The sequence below is a fragment of the Pseudoliparis swirei genome, chromosome 9, assembly GCF_029220125.1.
Source record: "Pseudoliparis swirei isolate HS2019 ecotype Mariana Trench chromosome 9, NWPU_hadal_v1, whole genome shotgun sequence".
NCBI classification, from domain to species: domain Eukaryota; kingdom Metazoa; phylum Chordata; class Actinopteri; order Perciformes; family Liparidae; genus Pseudoliparis; species Pseudoliparis swirei.
Genome location: NC_079396.1, coordinates 27,949,737 through 27,964,736, shown reverse-complemented (window position 1 = coordinate 27,964,736; position 15,000 = coordinate 27,949,737). Strand labels below are relative to the sequence as shown.

Sequence of the window (15,000 nt, the reverse complement as noted above, 5' to 3'; positions counted from 1 at the left end):
TTTCACATTCTACATTATTTTATTCCTCCATACGAAATGAAATATGAGGAAACACCGTCCAGCTACTCAGAGAACTCCCCTCCATAAGTCTCCCTCTTTCATTTCTCTCTATTCCAATTTGTGTCTCTCTCTCCCTCCCTCCCCCCCCCCCTACCTGCAGCGTGGACGTGAGGAAGTTGCTCTGCGACACGATGTCGACGAAGAAGTCGGGCGGCACCTCCCCCAGCTGGTGGTAGAGCACGCCCACCAGGCCGAGGTAGAGCGCGGCGTGCGTCCGCACGGCGGCGTCGGAGCGGCAGAGCAGCGCCAGGAGGCTCTTCCAGTGCTCGAAGCAGTCGTAGGCTCCGCCCAGCAGGAAGCACACGAAGGCGAACTGCAGCTCGCCCAGCAGCTGCAGCGGCCGCAGCGGGTGGTGCGCCCGCAGCAGCGCCTCCAGGGCGTCGCTCTGGTCCAGGCTGCAGCGCGTGACCTCGGCCGGCGTGGCGCCCGGCGGGTACTTCCTCTCGGGGACCACGGAGAAGCGCACCTCCGTGCCGTCGCGCGGCTTCATGCGCGGCAGCCGCCGCAGCCCCTCCCTCATGCTGCGGCACGCCGCGTCGTTCCTCGGCTGCGCCGCGCGGTCCTCGGCGCTCGCCAGCTGCCGCTCGGGGACCACGTCGCCGAGCGCGCGCACGCGGCCCGACAGCGGACGCAGCCGCTCCGCCTGCTCCGCGCTCAGCCGGTCGCTGAGCGACACCCACTTCCTCAGCGCCTCGTAGGGGTAGGGCCCCAGGAAGGGGTCCAGGTCGCGCAGGCCGGCCCTCGCGCGGCTCACCGCCTCCTCGCTCTGGGAGGCCGAGAAGTCCAGGTCCTCCTCGTCCGGGTCCCAGGTGGCCAGCAGGAGGTCCCGGGGCCGCAGCGAGAGGAAGAGGCCCGTCTTGGGGCCCGCCTCCCCTCCGCAGCTGGGGGAGCTGGGGGAGGAGTAGTGGAGGAAGTGGAGGCCGGGGGGGATCATCTTCACGCCCTTGAAGCGGGGGCCCACCTGCCAGCTCTTGCAGTCGATGCCCAGCTCGGTGCCCAGCGGGACGCCCAGCAGCACCAGCGTGGCCCCCTCCTCGAACAGCCTCCGGGCCACCTCCGGGTCCATGTCGACGCCGGTGTTGGCCATGTCCGCTCCGCCGAGGGTTCTGCTGCGCGTCCCGACTCGAAAACGAACCCCGGGGAACACGTCGGAGGGTTTATAGTTCCCGGGAGATGGAACTAAAGCTTCGTCCGACAGTGACGATGCTCTAAAAAATATATGTTTTGGGAATTAAAGCAGTTTAACGGAAATATATCAATATAATTAAAATATAAACGCACATTAAAAGAATATGCTTATTTCATTTGTTTACCGTAACGATGCCTCGTGTCGCTGGTTGTTGACGTTTCGTGTCGTTGGCGAGCCGTTTGGTTTGGCGCTGTGCAACGCGTCTTTCGCTCCGGGCGGAAACAGTTCCGCAGCAGATATGTTCCGGTTTGGTAATGAAAGGGGCTCAAAAGCGGTGTTCTGAATATGAGATAAACATCACGTGTTTTTATGACGTCATCACAACGATTTGGTTGAAGTGTTACTTTAAAACGAACCCCGGGAAACACGAGATGGAGGGTTTATAGTTCCCAGGAGGTGTAACTAAATATTCGTCCGACAGCTATCGCAGTGACACTGCTCTTAAATAAATGTTTCTGGAATTAAAGCAGTTTAACGTAAATTGAAAGAAAACACTTATTTCATTTGTTTACCGTAACGATGCCTCGTGTCGCAGGTTGTTGACGTTTCGTGTCGTTGGCCAGCCGTTTGGTTTGGTGCTGTGCAACGCGTCTTTCGCTCCGGGCGGAAAAAGTTCCGCAGCAGATAAGTTCCAGTTTGGTAATAAAGGGGCTTAAAAGCCATGTTCTGAATACGATAAACATCTCGTGTTTTGTGTTATTATAACGTCAACACAATTATTTGCTTGAAGTGTTAAAAAAATATATATTTTATTTTTAAACAGTCCATTAATATGTATCTCTTTTATTTACTTCATCATAATATATTGAAAGCTGTTTTATTACCTTTTTTTAATTCACTCAAATATAATAAAATAATGTTAGTTATAACAATATTTAATATATTATTAAATATATTAAAACAATTATATTATATTTATACTATTCATTAAAATTATTGTTATTTCGAGAATTCTGTTATTTTAAAATATGGATCATTTTCATAGTAGCTATGACAGGTGAAATCGTTATTATTACCTCTATGACAGATGATGACATAACCAGGACTCCTTGGTTTTATTATATTGCATATATGCTCCAAAATATTAAAGACAGAAGAAGAGTCCCATGATGCGATTTCTGAATTGGTAATTATTAATCATTATTTAGATTTTTGATAATTGCAGAAAGAAAGAAAAAAAGTGTCTCCGTGGCAACCACAAGTTGACACACACCATGAGCGCCTCCGTGTGGAGGCAGCCGGTAACACGAGGCTGCGGACGCACAAGTGTTTACTCACAAGTTTTATGTTTATCGCACAACAGAAACGTTAAAAAGAAGAACTCTTCGGCTCGGTACGATCCCAGAGCCCGAAACAAATGAACACATCGACTGAGGGAACAGGAAGTGGGAAAAAAATAAAAAATGCCGTCTCATTTCCAGGTTTTTGGGACTTGTAAAACCTCAGTTCTACCCGGTGACAGCAGATTCATCCACGAATCAAACGTCACCGTCTACTCATGAAACCATCTCCACTCCTCTGGAGAGGAAAGGGGGCGAGGCCACAGGCCCGGAGACGCTTCCTCCCGCTTGTTGTTGTTGTTCCAGTCTCAAACCCCCCCCCAGACCTCAGAAGGTGTTCTTGATCTTGCCCGCCACCCCCGCCAAGATCTCTGCGGTCTTCTTCTGCCAGTTCAGGACGTGTTTGGACTCGTTGCACCAGAGCTCGCCGTGACGCGGCTCCGTGTTCTCACAGCGCTTACGCACCTCCTCCTGCTGCTCCTGAGGGACGCACACACAGGGACACACATCAGTCACAGGACACGCACGCACACACACACACACACACAGGGGGACACACATCAGTCACAGGACACGCACACACACACACACGGGGACACACATCAGTCACAGGACACGCACGCACACACACACACACAGGGGGACACACATCAGTCACAGGACACGCACACACACACACACAGGACACACACACACACACACACACACAGGGGGAAACACGTCAGTCACAGGACACGCACACACACACACACACACACACACACAGGGGGAAACACGTCAGTCACAGGACACGCACACACACACACACACACACACACACACACACACACAGGGGGAAACACGTCAGTCACAGGACACGCACACACACACAGGGACACACACGTCAGTCACAGGACACGCACACACACACAGGGACACACACGTCAGTCACAGGACACACACACACACACAGGGGGAAACACGTCAGTCACAGGACACGCACACACACACACACACACAGGGACACACATCAGTCACAGGACACGCACACACACACACACACACAGGGGGACACACGTCAGTCACAGGACACACACACACACACACACACACAGGGACACACATCAGTCACAGGACACGCACACACACACACACACAGGGGGACACACGTCAGTCACAGGACACACACACACACAGGGACACATGTCAGTCACAGGACACACACACACACACACACACAGGGACACATCAGTCACAGGACACGCACACACACACACACACAGGGGGACACACGTCAGTCACAGGACACACACAGACACATGTCAGTCACAGGACACACACACACACACATCTCTCTCAAGTCACACACTCAAGTCCCTCTCTCTCTCTCTCTCTCTCTCTCTCACACTCTCTCACACACTCTCTCACACACTCTCTCTGGCCCGTTACCTCGGTGCCGTGCTGCTGCTCAAACTTGTAGAACAGAGCCCAGGCGTCTCCCAGGTCCGGCTCGATCTTCACGGTCCGGAGGAACCACTCCCTGGCTTTGCTGATCTTACGCTCGCTCCAGAACAACCTGACGTGTGTGTGTGTGTGTGTGTGTGTGTGTGAGAGAGAGAGAGAGAGAGAGAGAGAGAGAGAGAGAGAGAATGAATCGTTGGAGACAAACCAACAGCCAGCAGTGCAGAGAAGAAGAGTCACGCGTGTCGTGAGGAAGTGTTTTGTGAGGAAGAGTTGTGGTCGTACTTGGCGACGGCGAGCAGGACGTGGGGGTCGTGCTCGCACTTCTTCAGCGCGTCCACGCTCTTGGTCTTCCTCTGGGGGCGGGCCTCCAGGAACACGGCCTCGGCCCACAGGATGCCTGGCGGGACGAGCACACGGAGCAGTCGGGGAATGTCAATAACAATGGCGACGCATCAGGATAAGCGTCAAAGATTATCTTCTGTGTATTTAAAGTGTTCTGGAGTCACAGGAACACGTTCATTTTAAAATCTCGGTGGATACATGAAAAAGTGATAAGATGTCGTAATTAAATTAACGAGGACTAATAATAATAATTAATGTATAATAATAATATATATAAATAGTACATATATTATAATATATATAAAATAATATATATATAAATATTATATGTATATATATATACATATAATAATAATATATATATTTATGATAATATAAATATTATATATATATATAAATATATAATATATAAATAAATATATATTTATATATAATAAATGTAGGAAAAATAATATAAATAAATAGTATATATATATATATTATTATATACATAAATATGTATAATAATATATATTATTATATACATAAACATGTATAATATGTATATATATATAATGTATATAATAATATATATATATACATTATATAAATATAGAATATATGAATAAATAAATATAAAACAGTATATATAATATTTATATATAATATAAATATAGAATATATAAATAATAGTATATATAATATTTATATATAATAATAAATGTAGGAATAATAATATATATTATTCCTACACTGATTATTAGATATAAATAGTATATATATAATATACATATTATAAAAACCATACAGTAAATAACCGTAAATGACTTAAATGAATGAGACAATAGTTTAGATTAAAAGAATAAACATTTATGTCTTTTAAGTTAATTATTTAAAACTCAGCGTAAATGCACACATTTCCATGACTTTTCCAAAACTATGGGGATTTCTTAAATTCCAGGACTCTTCCAGGTTTTCCTTGACCGTATGAACCCTGAAAAGTAGAATTTCCAACCTGCAGGACAGGAACTCTGCTCTTAGGATCGTTTTGATTTGTGACAGGTAAATGAAATGGCGGGTTCATGGAGAGCCAGATATAGTAAAAATAAAAGACTTCTGACTTCTTTAGAAAACGTATTAGCCGGTTAGATAAAAAGTAAAAAAGCTGCTTTTGTGAGTTTCTGAAAACGGGGACGAGACGTCGTCCTCACCTGAGTTGGGGCACTCCTGCAGAGCTTTGGCCATCAGGGTGTTGGAGATGTTCTTCAGCCCGGCGCGGAACTCCAGCCTGACCGACTCCAACCTGGTCAATGTGATCATTTTAGAAACATACACACATGTCGAATGTATTATATATATATATATATATATATAAAAATCTCTTTATATATATTTTAAAGAAATCTCTATATATAGAAATATATATTACAAATATTTATTTATTTTCTCACCGATATAATTTTTTATTTAATATATATTTATTATTAAAAAAAGAAATACATATATATATATATATATTTTCCCCAATATATATTAAAAATATATACATATATATATTTAGTAAGTTTAAAAAAAAAAGTAAATAAGATTTAAAACACAGAAATATCAATAAAGGTGAAAGAAGGAAGCTACTTGAATCTCAAAGTAAATATTTCTAATTGCTCGTCATGCAAATCAAATATTCTTTAAAAAAAAGAAAACTAATCCAGCACATTCATGTGTATTTCGCGTATTAAATTGACCCTTCGCCAAGTCCCACCCCCCTGACACAAAGACTGGCCAATCGCAGCGTGCCGGCTCACCACAGCTCGGGGATCTGGGGGTTCTTGAGGCGAGCCTTCTCCAGGATGGCTCTGGCTCTGGTCAGCTGGCCCACTCGCTCCTCCAGGCGAGACAGCAGCAGCCACAGCCCCCCCGAGTGGGGACACTTCTTCAACTACGGCGAAACAAAAACAAACCAATGAATCTCTCCCGCTTATTTTAACCCCACCGGTGGTGCTCTCCGATAGGAGGAAGCGAGCCCCCACCCCTTGGTTGTAGGCCTCTCTGGCCTTGTCCATGTTCTCCCCCTGCTCCTCGATCTGGCCTCTCATCATCCACAGCTTGGGGAAGTCCTCGTAGTGCTTCAGGGCCTCGGTGCACAGCTCCTGGGCGGCGGCGATGTTGCCCAACACCCACTCCAACTTCACAGACTTCATGAACACCTGGAGAAGAGAAAGGGAATATGTACAGTTATAGCTGTATAGCCGGTCCTCCGATTACACAACGCAAATTGCTGTGTTGCGTTCAAGTGCAACTCCTTTGGCCAAGAATCAGTGGGGGTTCCTCCCTGCTTGTTCTTTCAAGACTTTAACCCTAAGCACGAAAACTAAGATGCCAAACACCGACCGTTGCCCGAACCGAGCGCGTCTTAAGCCTCAAACGGGCCTTCGAAGACGGGAGGACCGTCCCAAAAATATCCCAGAAGACCTCGCCGCCCGCTCACCCTGGCTGTCGGGGCGCTGCTGCGCGCCTTGGCCAGCAGGCGGCGGGCTCTCTCGTATTCGTTGTTTTCGGACTCCAGCTTGACGGCAGCCAGCCAGATCTCTTCGCTGTTGGGGTTGGCCTGCAGGAGGAGACGGAGCGGGGGTGGGCGCAGTTAGACGCCGGTCTGCGCCAAACATAACATTTTTTTTTAAAAGGTGGCGTGATCTCGGCGCCGTCACCTGGAAGGCCAGCGCGAGGATGCTTCTGGCGGCGGGCACGTCCTCGGCCAGCCACTTGGACTTGGCCCCCATCAGCCACAGGACCTCGGCTTTGGGACAGTGGGCCACGGCCCTCTGGAGCAGGGCCTCCAAAGACTCCCTGAGGAGACGCAGAGCGTTACAACAAACCCCCGAAGACGGGCGCGCAGCTTGGGACCGGAAAACCGTTTGGGGAAAGTGGACGTGGTCACCTGGTGCCGTTATTCTTCTCAAAGTAGGCCGCTCGGAGCCACACACTTTTCTTGCTGGGGAACACCTGCAGGGCGTGAGCGTAGATGGCCCGGGCGCACTCCAGCGCTCCGTGGGACACGCACTGAAACACAGCAGGCGAGCAGTTTAAAGCAAAGTGTCTCCTGACTGGAGGAAACCTTCAGGAGCTCAAAGTAGTTCTAAGAACCTCCATTCGTTATTGTGGCCGCACAGTGAGAACCAGGAACTCATAGCAGTCCTTCAGACTGCAGTTTTAGATATGACAATATTATATATACTATTTATATCTAATATTAAATGTAGGAATAATAATAAAAATAACATATATATATATATATAAAATAATAATAATAATAATATTATCTATTCTATTTATATCTAATGTTAAATGTAGGAATAATAATAAAAATAACATATTTATATATATATAATAATAATATTATATATACTATTTATATCCAATAATAAATGTAGGAATAATATAAATATAATATATATAATATTATTAAATAAATAATATATATCATTAAATAGTATATATATTATATAAATAGTATATCCAATATTATTATATATATATAAATGTATATAATATCTATATATAATAATAAATGTAGGAATAATAATAGATATTATTATAATTATTCCTACATTGATTATTATTTATAAATATTATATATAATATTATTATATACATATCTAATAATATATGTATATTTATATATAAATAAATATATATATCGTCACTCACGCTATCCGAGTCCTCCATCCACGTGTGCTTGCGATCTTCCTCCTCGATGCCGATCCCGATGACGGCCCTGATCACGGCCTGGCAGGTCGTCACGCTGCCCGCTTTGTCGCACTCCTCTGCATCCTGCACGGCAACAAGGAACATTTAGGGAGGGAGAGAAAAGCGTGTGGGTGGTAAGAAAGTCATGGCTTCCCGAACCCGCAGATAAAAACAACAACATGTAAACAAGTGCCGAGACCAGAAACCCGGAGGAGACCCCCGTTGATGAACAGACGACGGGACCACGGAGAACCAGGAGGAGAAGAGGTAGCAGAGGGATTGCAAAGCAACTGAGAGCCGCACAGCAACGAGACCTCGGTCACGTTTCGGCTCGTGTTCCGTTGCTCCCGGATCAAATAGCTGAGGCTCGATATCAAAGCCGACAAAATATGACAAATTCCGCCACTTTCTTCAACCCCCACGAGGTTTAGCAAAGGCAGAAACCACCCCGTGTTGTTGTTGTTTCTATAAAACAACGAGGATCAGGGCGTCGATCGCGTGTCAGTCACAGCAGAAACATCCTCGACTTTAAATTCCTTTGTGTTCGGCCTGAACGTCGTTATTTAAAGTGGCAATTTGGATGATTTAAAAAGGTTTTCAGAGCATTCATAGAGCAGCAAACAACAATTTCGTGGACTTCAGGTGGTCCCGACTCAATAAAATAAGCACCGGTAACAGGAAAGTCCTACGCTCTCCCCCCCCCTTAAACGCACCTGTATCCACTGCTCCCGGTTGATCTCCACGCCGTTGGCGCGCAGCGACGTGATGGCCCTGTCGATGATCTTGTCCACCATCTGGGCGTTGAGGTTGGCCTCCTCCAGCTTGGCGGCCATGATCCAGATGTGGCGGTCGGTGGGGATGTTCTCGCGGGCTTTGTTCAGGACGCGCCGGGCGTTCTCGTACGTCTCCAGCCGGGCCAGCGCCAGCCACAGCTAGAGGGGGGGGGGGGGAACGGAGGGAGGCGGTTAGACGGAGACGACGTTACGGGAAAAAAATACCCAAAGAAACGGGCGGCGGCGCGTACCTCCACGCTGGTCGGGCAACACTCCACGGCTCTGCTCAGCATGATGCGGGCGTCCTCCGGCTCCTCCAGCTCCACCGCCGTCTTCCACAGCCTCACGGACTTGGACACGTTCTCCAGGGCTGAGCGCGCCACGAGGAAAACAAACTGTCGTCACATCATTCCACCCTCATAGAGTTTTATCACCATTTTTTTCCCCCGGGGCTACCCACAAATTACTACGAGCCAAATTCACAATAAAACACCATATTTTATGTTGAATAATAATAATAACTTTATTTATATAGCACCTTTAGAAACAATGTTTTCAAAGTGCTCTTCAGAGAGTCAAGGCAAAACAAATGGAATAGTAAGAAACAAATAACATTTAAAAATGTATATTACAATTTAAAAAAAAAAAAAAAAAAACCTTTTTATGTGAGCGCAGCTGAAAACAGTTATGCTGCTGAGAGAAGCTATAAAACTGGCCTTCCTTTGAGCCACAAGAAGAACTACATTAATATTTACAATAAAAATCATTATTTATAACCTTGTCAATGCCTTGACTATATATTATATTCATCTGATAAATAAAAGTGAGTTTTCATGGGAAACTTCATGGATATTAATATATATATATTAGGGCTGTCAATCGATTAAAAAAAATTAACTAATTAATCGCACATTTTGAAATTCATTAATCGCGATTAATGAATTGTTTTTCTTCTTCTTTTTAAAGACACAACTTCCCACAGAGCTGTGTTTTCAAAGAGGCTCCTACCTATAAAGTGCCAGCGAGGTATTTAATATCGTGGATGATGAATTGTTTCTTCAGTGAAACATCCAGATTAGTAAAAAAAAGAAGTATCTTGAGACCCCATTGGTCCTGTCATCTTTAACATTGAACAACAGCAGAACCAGTGGCCTTGGTGACTGACTGACATTCACATATGTCCTGTTCACCCTCTGGAGGCTGGGGGCATTTTATACATTTTACAACAACAAAATTCACCTTTTAAAGGCGTTTTCATATGACACACCCCCACGTGTTATACATCAAACATTCCAGAACAATCTCAGCTCTATTCAATGAGGCACATTGTCCTCGCGCCGTGTTCTCTGCTCTCTGACTGACAGGCTGCTAATGAGCCTTACTTGTGAGGTGGGAGGTCCTTTGTGATTTACTGAGTGTTCATTGGTTGTTTTTTTCGCAAAATGTTGACAGACAAACGGATTGACCAATCACGGTGAAGGTTTCGTGTGACGAGTTCTTTCCGCGCCGCGTCCCCCGACACGTCGCCCCTCCGTTCCTCTGTGTATCAGAGGGGGAGACGGGAGGAAGGAGGAGCAGGAGGAAACCCGACTGATTCATCCACGAGTTAAACTCATTTCTGCTCCTTATTTTCGCGGAGAAATAATTGTTTTAAAAGCGGAAACAGTGTTAAACCGTACTGCCGCGGTTTGACACTCAGGGGAGTGAAAAAACTTCAACGAACACCGGAAGTAAACAAAGTTTCGTTAATTGCGTTAAAATATTTTAGTGCGTTAACGCGGCCAAATTAATCGCATAGATGAACGCGTTAACGCCGACAGCCCTAATAAATATATATATCTATATATATATAGATATGATATAATAGCCGTACCCTTCCTGAGGACTCGTTTCTTGGCCCTGATGTCCGTCTCCAGCTCTGCGGCTCTGATGTAGATGCGCACCGACTGCGGCAGGTGGCGGACGGCCTGAGCCACCACGGCCTTGGCCGTGTCGCCGGGCTGCAGCCGGGCCGCCTCCAGCCACACGTCCTCGCTCTGGTGGCCAAAGAGAGAGAGGACGGCGTCAACAGGAGGCAAAGGGACCACGTCCAGCCCTGAGACTCTCTGGCGCCTCGTCAAACAATTCACGGTTTCAACAAGTCCTCGAGTTGGTATCGAATAAACATCTGGCGAAGCCGACGGGCTTCATTGTAGCTATAACTCCACCAGGTCTGGGTGCTCATGGCACACAGCTGTTGGGCCTGTATGTCTTATGTGCGTCGTATATAGTTTTGTTATCTTGTGTATTTATTCTGGACGTTCAGTCTGATATATTTATAATGTGTTCTGTATTCTTGTGATGGATATGATATGGATACCCTGCTGCTGTAACACGACCATTTCACAATTTAGGATTCATAAAGTAAATCTGTCTGTCTATCTACCTATCCATCCACCCACCTACCCATCCATCCATCTGCATACCTACCTACCCATCCATCCATCCGTCTGCATACCTACCCATCCATCCATCTGCATACCTACCTACCCATCCATTCGTCTGCATACCTACCCATCCATCCATCTGCATAGCTACCTACCCATCCATCCGTCTGCATACCTACCCATCCATCCATCTGCATACCTACCTACCCATCCATCCATCCATCCATCGGCATACCTACCTACCCATCCATTCGTCTGCATACCTACCCATCCATCCATCTGCATACCTACCTACCCATCCATCCATCTGCATACCTACCTATCTACCTACCTACGTATCCACCTGCCTACCTAGCTACCCGCCTATGTATCTACCTACACAAGTATCCATCCACCTACCTATCCAGCCATCCACCCGCATATCTACCTACCTATCTATCCACATACCTACCTACCTACGTATCCATCTGCATACCTGCCTCTCTACCCATCTATCTATGTACGTATATCCATCACTTATACCTGCCTGCCTACAATATTAAATATACGTGTCCCCCCCCCCTTTACCTTCGGACACATCTCGGTTCCTTTCATGATCAGGTTCCTGGCCACCTGCAGCTTCCCGGTGACCTCCTCCAGCCTGGCGGAGGCGATCCAGGCCGGCGGGTGATGAGGGTTGGTCTCCCTCACAGACTTCAGCAGCAGGCGAGCCTTCTTGATGTCACTGGGATGTGTGAGAACCAAAAGATGAACCGTCAGACATCTTATCAACACAAATGCACCGCTATGGTGAGTCGCCAGTGTGTGTGTGTGTGTGTGTGTGTCTCTACCTGATGTCTCCACCGTGTGTGGGGATCATGGAGTTGAGATCCGTCAGGTAACCTTTCGGGTCCACCACCGTCTGCCCGCTCACCGAGTCGGACACCTGAAGACGAGAGAAGACGATAAACCCGCGTCTCCACAGTCGGGGAGTCAGAGCGACAGAGGCAGGTGATTGGTTACCTGGCTGAGCCTCATGTCCATGAGCGTGTTCCTGGCCTGGCCGATCTTCCTCATGTCCAGCTCCCCCGTCCCGGGGGTCATGCTCCCTGGGTACGGTGTGCTCAGACCTCCCAGCTAGTGGAGGTAAGAATAATGTTACGACACTTATCAGCAACGTCACACAAATTCAGTGGGTAAACTCTAAGGAGTTCCTCTTTCAGAGGAAAGTGGAGGTAAGAAAAATGTTGACGAAATTCCCTTTTTTAAATTTTGGTTGTTATTTTTTGCTGAATGAAACCGATGAAAACAATATTTAAAACGGAGCTTTTGTGCGATTCTTGTAAAGAGTTTTTTTTCACAGTCATTAAATCAAGTCAGACATGTGTATCTGGACTCCTACTGGAGCACGCTGGAACTGCACCATGTGTTTTTACCAGTAACGTGTGTGTGTGTGAGAGTAACTTATGTGTGTGACATCTGTGACTGACATGTGTGTTCCCCTGTGTGTGTGTGTGTGTGACCTGTGACTGACGTGTGTGTGTGTGTGTGTGTGTGAGAGTGACTTGTGTGTGACTTGTGTATGTGTGACCTGTGACTGACGTGTGTGTGTGTATGTGTGTGTGAGAGTGACCTGTGTGTGACTTGTGTATGTGTGACCTGTGACTGACGTGTGTGTGTGTGAGAGTGACTTGTGTGTGTGACATCTGTGACTGACATGTGTGTTCCCCTGTGTGTGTGACCTGTGACTGACGTGTGTGTGTGTGTGTGTGTGAGAGTGACTTGTGTGTGACTTGTGTGTGTGTGACCTGTGACTGACGTGTGTGTGTGTGTGTGTGTGAGAGTGACTTGTGTGTGAGAGTGACCTGTGTGTGACTTGTGTGTGACTTGTGTATGTGTGACCTGTGACTGACATGTGTGTGTGTATGTGTGTGTGAGAGTGACCTGTGACTGACGTGTGTGTGTGTTCCCCTGTGTGTGTGTGTGACCTATGACTGACGTGTGTGTTCCCCTGTGTGTGTGACCTGTGACTGACGTGTGTGTGTATGTGTGTGTGTTCCCCTGTGTGTGTGTGTGACCTGTGACTGACGTGTGTGTGTGGTGTGTGACCTGTGACGGGTGTGTGTGTGTGTGTGTGTGTGTGACAGGTGTGTGTGTGTGTGACCTGTGACGGGTGTGTGTGTGTGTGTGTGTGTGTGTGTACACTGACCCCTTGCAGAGGGTCAACCGTGGTGTGGTTCTCTCCGGTCTTCAGGTGCTTGGAGAAGAAGCTGTCGGGCATCGGGGTGAGTTTCTCGTAGCGGGGATTTCTCTGTCGCTTATTGCGGGCGTCTCCCACCTCGGGGATGCTCAGCCACTCCTCCTCCGACACCTCGGACAACTTCCTCTGTGAAGAGACGGATAAAAAGAGGGAATAATAAAGGAAAGAGCAGGATCAGCCTCATGGAGACATGTGGTGTAGTTCTTTAAGGCGTGGCAGCATGTTGCTGTCCGCTTGGTGACGACCTCGAAGTCCAGCTGCAGACATTTGTGTTTTTGTGTTTTGGGAAGATATGGTTTTCCACCCAAGAGTGACAACATCTTAAACACCACCGTTCAACAGTCTGGGGTCACCGAGAAATGTCCTTATCTTTAAAGCTCTGTTTTTATCAATGAAGATAACATTAAATCATAAACTCTCGACATAGTTAATGTGTAATGACTATTCTCTGGTGTTAGTGAAGTCTCTACAGAGGTGTGTAGAGGCCCATCTCCAGTGTTCTGATGGTACATTGTGTTATCGCCTTAGAAGACTAGCAGAGGGGTAGAAAACCCTTTTTATGTTTTCTTTCTTTCTTTCCTTCCATCCCTTGATTCCTTCTTTCCATCCCTTGATTCCTTCCTACCCTTGATCACTTCCTATTCAAGGGAAGGAAGGTCTGAAGATCCATCCTTCCCCTCTGAAAACAGTTCTGCTGCTGAAGCTATAAACCTGTTCTTCCTTTGAGCCACAAGAAGAACTACATTAATATTTAAATTTAAAATCATTATTTATAGCGTCCTCAATGTCTTGACTTTATTTTATATTAATTTTGCAGTTCATTTGATAAATAAGTGTGAGTTTTCGGGGGAAACACCAAATTGACATTCTACCTTGAGATCTGAAAACTGCTGCTGGATTTTGGGACGCTCCATACGATATTTCTCAATTTCATCCTTTTCTCTCAGCTCCCTGAAAACAGAACAAAGAGCATTCAATAAAACAACAAACGGTCCGGCGCAGAGTTGATTTTACGAGATTTTAAAAAGCGTGCAGGACTTGGGAAGGACGTGCACGGGGGAGAACAGATCCGTGAAGCAGTGACCTTCTTTCTTTGCGTCTTTCATCCATCCTCTTGTCCAGCGCCGCATAGATAGCATCTGCCTCTTCGTCGTCTTTCTCATAGGGCCCGCTGGAGAACAAGCTGCCTGCATAGCCATTAAACTAGAAGAAGAACACGTTTTGTATTTCATGAAGACATTTACGAGAAAGACAAGTTGTCTCGACAACCAATAATAACACAAAGCCGGAGGACGGTCCGATCGGAAGCACCTCGTCGTAATTTGTGTCGTTCAGATCTTCTTCCTCATCCTCATTCTTCTTCATTTGGTCCCCGACCGTCCTCTTGCCCGGCGGCGCGTGGCGGTCGTCCACTGGGTCGTTGGCGTCGCGGGCCGGACCGATATCGGATCGGGTGGTGAAGCCAGTTGCACTAAAGAGGAGCAACTTATTAGAATTTCACACGAATAAAGAGTAAAGGTGGGAT

At 46.5% G+C, this 15,000-nt stretch overlaps 2 protein-coding genes across 2 annotated transcripts in view; both read right to left on the bottom strand.

Annotated features, from left to right (window-relative positions):
* Positions 1 to 1,922, bottom strand: part of aar2 (AAR2 splicing factor) — a 2,649-nt gene extending 727 nt beyond the window's left edge. The window contains exons 1-2 of the mRNA XM_056422552.1: positions 1,374 to 1,922; positions 155 to 1,268 (exon numbers count right to left, since the gene is read on the bottom strand). Coding sequence (XP_056278527.1) covers positions 155 to 1,147 — 993 coding nt within the window. The 5' untranslated portion in view covers positions 1,148 to 1,268; positions 1,374 to 1,922. The remainder of the gene's footprint in view (positions 1 to 154; positions 1,269 to 1,373) is intronic.
* A 367-nt stretch (positions 1,923 to 2,289) lies between these two features.
* The window catches only part of prpf6 (PRP6 pre-mRNA processing factor 6 homolog (S. cerevisiae)), a 13,707-nt gene continuing 996 nt past the window's right edge, over positions 2,290 to 15,000 (bottom strand). Inside the window, exons 2-21 of the mRNA XM_056422529.1 lie at positions 14,787 to 14,946; positions 14,560 to 14,678; positions 14,348 to 14,426; positions 13,425 to 13,601; positions 12,239 to 12,352; positions 12,067 to 12,161; positions 11,804 to 11,960; positions 10,684 to 10,846; positions 9,062 to 9,180; positions 8,751 to 8,969; positions 7,999 to 8,121; positions 7,229 to 7,350; positions 6,999 to 7,137; positions 6,779 to 6,898; positions 6,321 to 6,497; positions 6,096 to 6,229; positions 5,505 to 5,596; positions 4,255 to 4,369; positions 3,958 to 4,084; positions 2,290 to 3,009 (exon numbers count right to left, since the gene is read on the bottom strand). Coding sequence (XP_056278504.1) covers positions 2,857 to 3,009; positions 3,958 to 4,084; positions 4,255 to 4,369; positions 5,505 to 5,596; positions 6,096 to 6,229; positions 6,321 to 6,497; positions 6,779 to 6,898; positions 6,999 to 7,137; positions 7,229 to 7,350; positions 7,999 to 8,121; positions 8,751 to 8,969; positions 9,062 to 9,180; positions 10,684 to 10,846; positions 11,804 to 11,960; positions 12,067 to 12,161; positions 12,239 to 12,352; positions 13,425 to 13,601; positions 14,348 to 14,426; positions 14,560 to 14,678; positions 14,787 to 14,946 — 2,704 coding nt within the window. The 3' untranslated portion in view covers positions 2,290 to 2,856. The remainder of the gene's footprint in view (positions 3,010 to 3,957; positions 4,085 to 4,254; positions 4,370 to 5,504; positions 5,597 to 6,095; positions 6,230 to 6,320; positions 6,498 to 6,778; positions 6,899 to 6,998; positions 7,138 to 7,228; positions 7,351 to 7,998; positions 8,122 to 8,750; positions 8,970 to 9,061; positions 9,181 to 10,683; positions 10,847 to 11,803; positions 11,961 to 12,066; positions 12,162 to 12,238; positions 12,353 to 13,424; positions 13,602 to 14,347; positions 14,427 to 14,559; positions 14,679 to 14,786; positions 14,947 to 15,000) is intronic.